A 2,719-nucleotide genomic window follows, 5' to 3' on the forward strand; every position below is an offset into this window, starting at 1 on the left:
TTGAGATGTCAGAGACAGCCATAGATGGGAAGATAATGTTGTTTTTTTTCAAACTGTTATAGTGCGCTGTTGCTACGCGCAAAAGCTACCATAGGAATGCATTGCTGTTGCTAACTGTTGCTAAGTAAACTATTTGTTTATTTTAGTACATGGTAGAAGTTGGTTATACAACTCTGTGTCGGTATCTATGGCCTTATCATACCTCGGGCCTACGGCCCTCGGTTTGATAAATGCCATAGATACCTCCACCTCGTTGTATAACCTTTACTTAGTAACCTGTCACTATTAGGAGGACGTGATATTAAGGTAACAGTTATTAGAAACACTCTTCATTATCATTATTTTACTATATTGTGTGTGTAGGGAGATGGAGGAGTAAAATGTAATAATAATAAAGATAAAGGAACAACAACCAACACTTTGAATGAATCTCAGGAACATGGAAGTACTTCAATAGAGAAAGGACAGTCTGGTAAGATATGTACACATCATTCATTAACAAACATTATTATAATTATTGTACATTGAACTATACAAACATTATGTGTATGTATCAAGTATTATTGGTATTTAATATAATGTATAGATATTGATGTACTTAAGATCAATGATGAAGTACAAGAAACACTCACTGATAAACTGCTTGGTAAGACTAAGAGAGTATATAGTGTTATTATTATTATTATATACTCATGCAGATATTAGAGATCTTGTTACAGTCCTTCAAGAATTAACATCAAATCAACAGTTTGATTATGCTAACAACTGGAAACAGTTAGGCCTGTACTTAGGATTATACCAACCCACACTGAGTGCAATTGAAGTAAACTGCAGAGGACAAGTATTGGAGTGTCTAATGGAGTGTATATCTTCCTGGCTAAAGGGAGAGGATGGAGTAAGAGAGACAAGAGGAGGTGGATCAAACTGGATATCATTAGTAGCAGCATTAGATGCAATGGGAGAGAGGGAGGTTGCTGATAACATCAGAATAAAGCATAACCTACATCTATAATAGCATAACCAAGAGTACACGGTGGTGGGGAGGGTTCTCTTAATTGGTATAGCATACTATATCACTGCTTTAATATCCAGAGCCACTCAACAGGCATTTTTAACTAAATGACTGAATGGATACTAACTGTAACACATACTAGTAAGATATTCTTGATATTATTATTAATATTTATTATTATTTATTGTAGCGGCACAGACTACACCAGCAGGAGGACATCATAAGATGTTTAAAGAGAGAAGTAGAAGGAAAGAAAGAGACAAAGGTGGGAGATAAAGGAAGAGAGGTTAACAGGTTGTTAAAAGAGAGAGAAGGACTTCATGAGAAAATAAAGACACTTCAACAACAAGTGATGCAACTTGAAGCAAAGAACAATGAACTATCACAAGTAGGAAGAGAGAGAGAGAAAATAATATTAATAATTCGTATTATTTCATTGAATTATTATTGTACATGTAGTCATTGCAAAGAAGTCAAGAGCAGGAATTTGCATCAAAAACTAAAATTGATGAGTTGAAGGCTAAACAAAGCATTCGAGATAATCTTAAAGCAGAAGTGAGTGTTTTACATGTATATGTATGTACATACACATAATGTTAATACAGTGTCTGTTAGTTATAGTACAGTGTATTCACTCCATTAGATCCTGCACCTGTTTCATGGTTATTGGCCTCTTATTAGTGGTTTTACTATTGTTATTGCAACTGTACTAGCATTGGTTGGTTCAACCTTTAGAGTAGATAGAGAATGTAGGAAAAGGCTGAGGTCAACTATTCACTTATTGTATTAGTAATTGTAAGTGGGCCCAGTAGCATAATGCTTTGATAATGAAAGTAGCCAATTTTTAGAAAAAACCATGGACTTAGTTTTATTCAAAAAATGGCTTCAAAATCACTCCAAATTTTTATTTCATTTTCTGATACGTATTCATGTCCTTATGCTGTGTAGAAAGTTTGAGCTGATTCCAACTTCAATTTTTTGAGACACGGCCATTCAAGAAGTAATAATAGCTTGTTTTTTGTAGAATTATGTTTCGAATGAAATTATTGATGTACAAATAAATTTACACACTTTCCCCTTCATGTATGTATAGCTTGAGTCCTTAACGAAGGAACACCTGCTCCTTGAAGAACTTTATCATCAACAAAAACTCTCACTATCGACTCTCCGTAGAGAAAATGTACGCACACAACAAACTAAAGAACTGAACGAATCACTGGTCAGAGAGAAAGAAGGTACTGTATGATAATTATAAGTACAGTACATTAATTATATATTATTATTTTAATTTTAATTTATCTTTCCCTTAGGTGCAAGTAATTCAGTGTCTGTCCTAAGAAGAGAAGTAGCAAAGCTTCAGATGCTATTGAAGGATAGAGAGACTGACATTAAGAACAAGGAAGGACAGATAGCAACTTTGAAGGAAAGCCTCTGGAAAGCACAAGAAAAATATGTAGAAAAAACAAAGGCAAGCACTTTCATAATTAACATGTACACATACCATGTATAACAAGAACATAAAAAATTAAAAAAAAACAAGATGAAGTAGGATTCCGAACGACCAACGAAAATACGAAATGAAAATCCTACTCTCGTGACGCAAATTCTACTCTACATTGTACTTTTAATGTTATTATGTAAGAATTACGAATCACCTTGCAATGTAGAGTAGAATTTGCGTCACGAGTAGGATTTTCATTTCTTATT

The 2,719-nt window shown here is 33.8% G+C and overlaps 1 protein-coding gene across 1 annotated transcript in view; it reads left to right on the forward strand.

The window, feature by feature from the left end:
• The first annotated feature begins 290 nt into the window (after window positions 1-290).
• Window positions 291-2,719, forward strand: part of LOC109588475 (protein CIP2A homolog) — a 6,403-nt gene continuing 3,974 nt past the window's right edge. The window contains exons 1-8 of the mRNA XM_020004640.1: window positions 291-306; window positions 364-472; window positions 587-646; window positions 699-1,153; window positions 1,203-1,400; window positions 1,472-1,567; window positions 2,106-2,247; window positions 2,323-2,480. Of these exons, the coding sequence (XP_019860199.1) occupies window positions 1,365-1,400; window positions 1,472-1,567; window positions 2,106-2,247; window positions 2,323-2,480 (432 nt within the window). The 5' untranslated portion in view covers window positions 291-306; window positions 364-472; window positions 587-646; window positions 699-1,153; window positions 1,203-1,364. The remainder of the gene's footprint in view (window positions 307-363; window positions 473-586; window positions 647-698; window positions 1,154-1,202; window positions 1,401-1,471; window positions 1,568-2,105; window positions 2,248-2,322; window positions 2,481-2,719) is intronic.

This window comes from Amphimedon queenslandica, unplaced genomic scaffold (genome assembly GCF_000090795.2).
Source record: "Amphimedon queenslandica unplaced genomic scaffold, v1.1 AMPQUscaffold_12068, whole genome shotgun sequence".
In the NCBI taxonomy this organism is placed as follows: Eukaryota; Metazoa; Porifera; class Demospongiae; order Haplosclerida; family Niphatidae; genus Amphimedon; species Amphimedon queenslandica.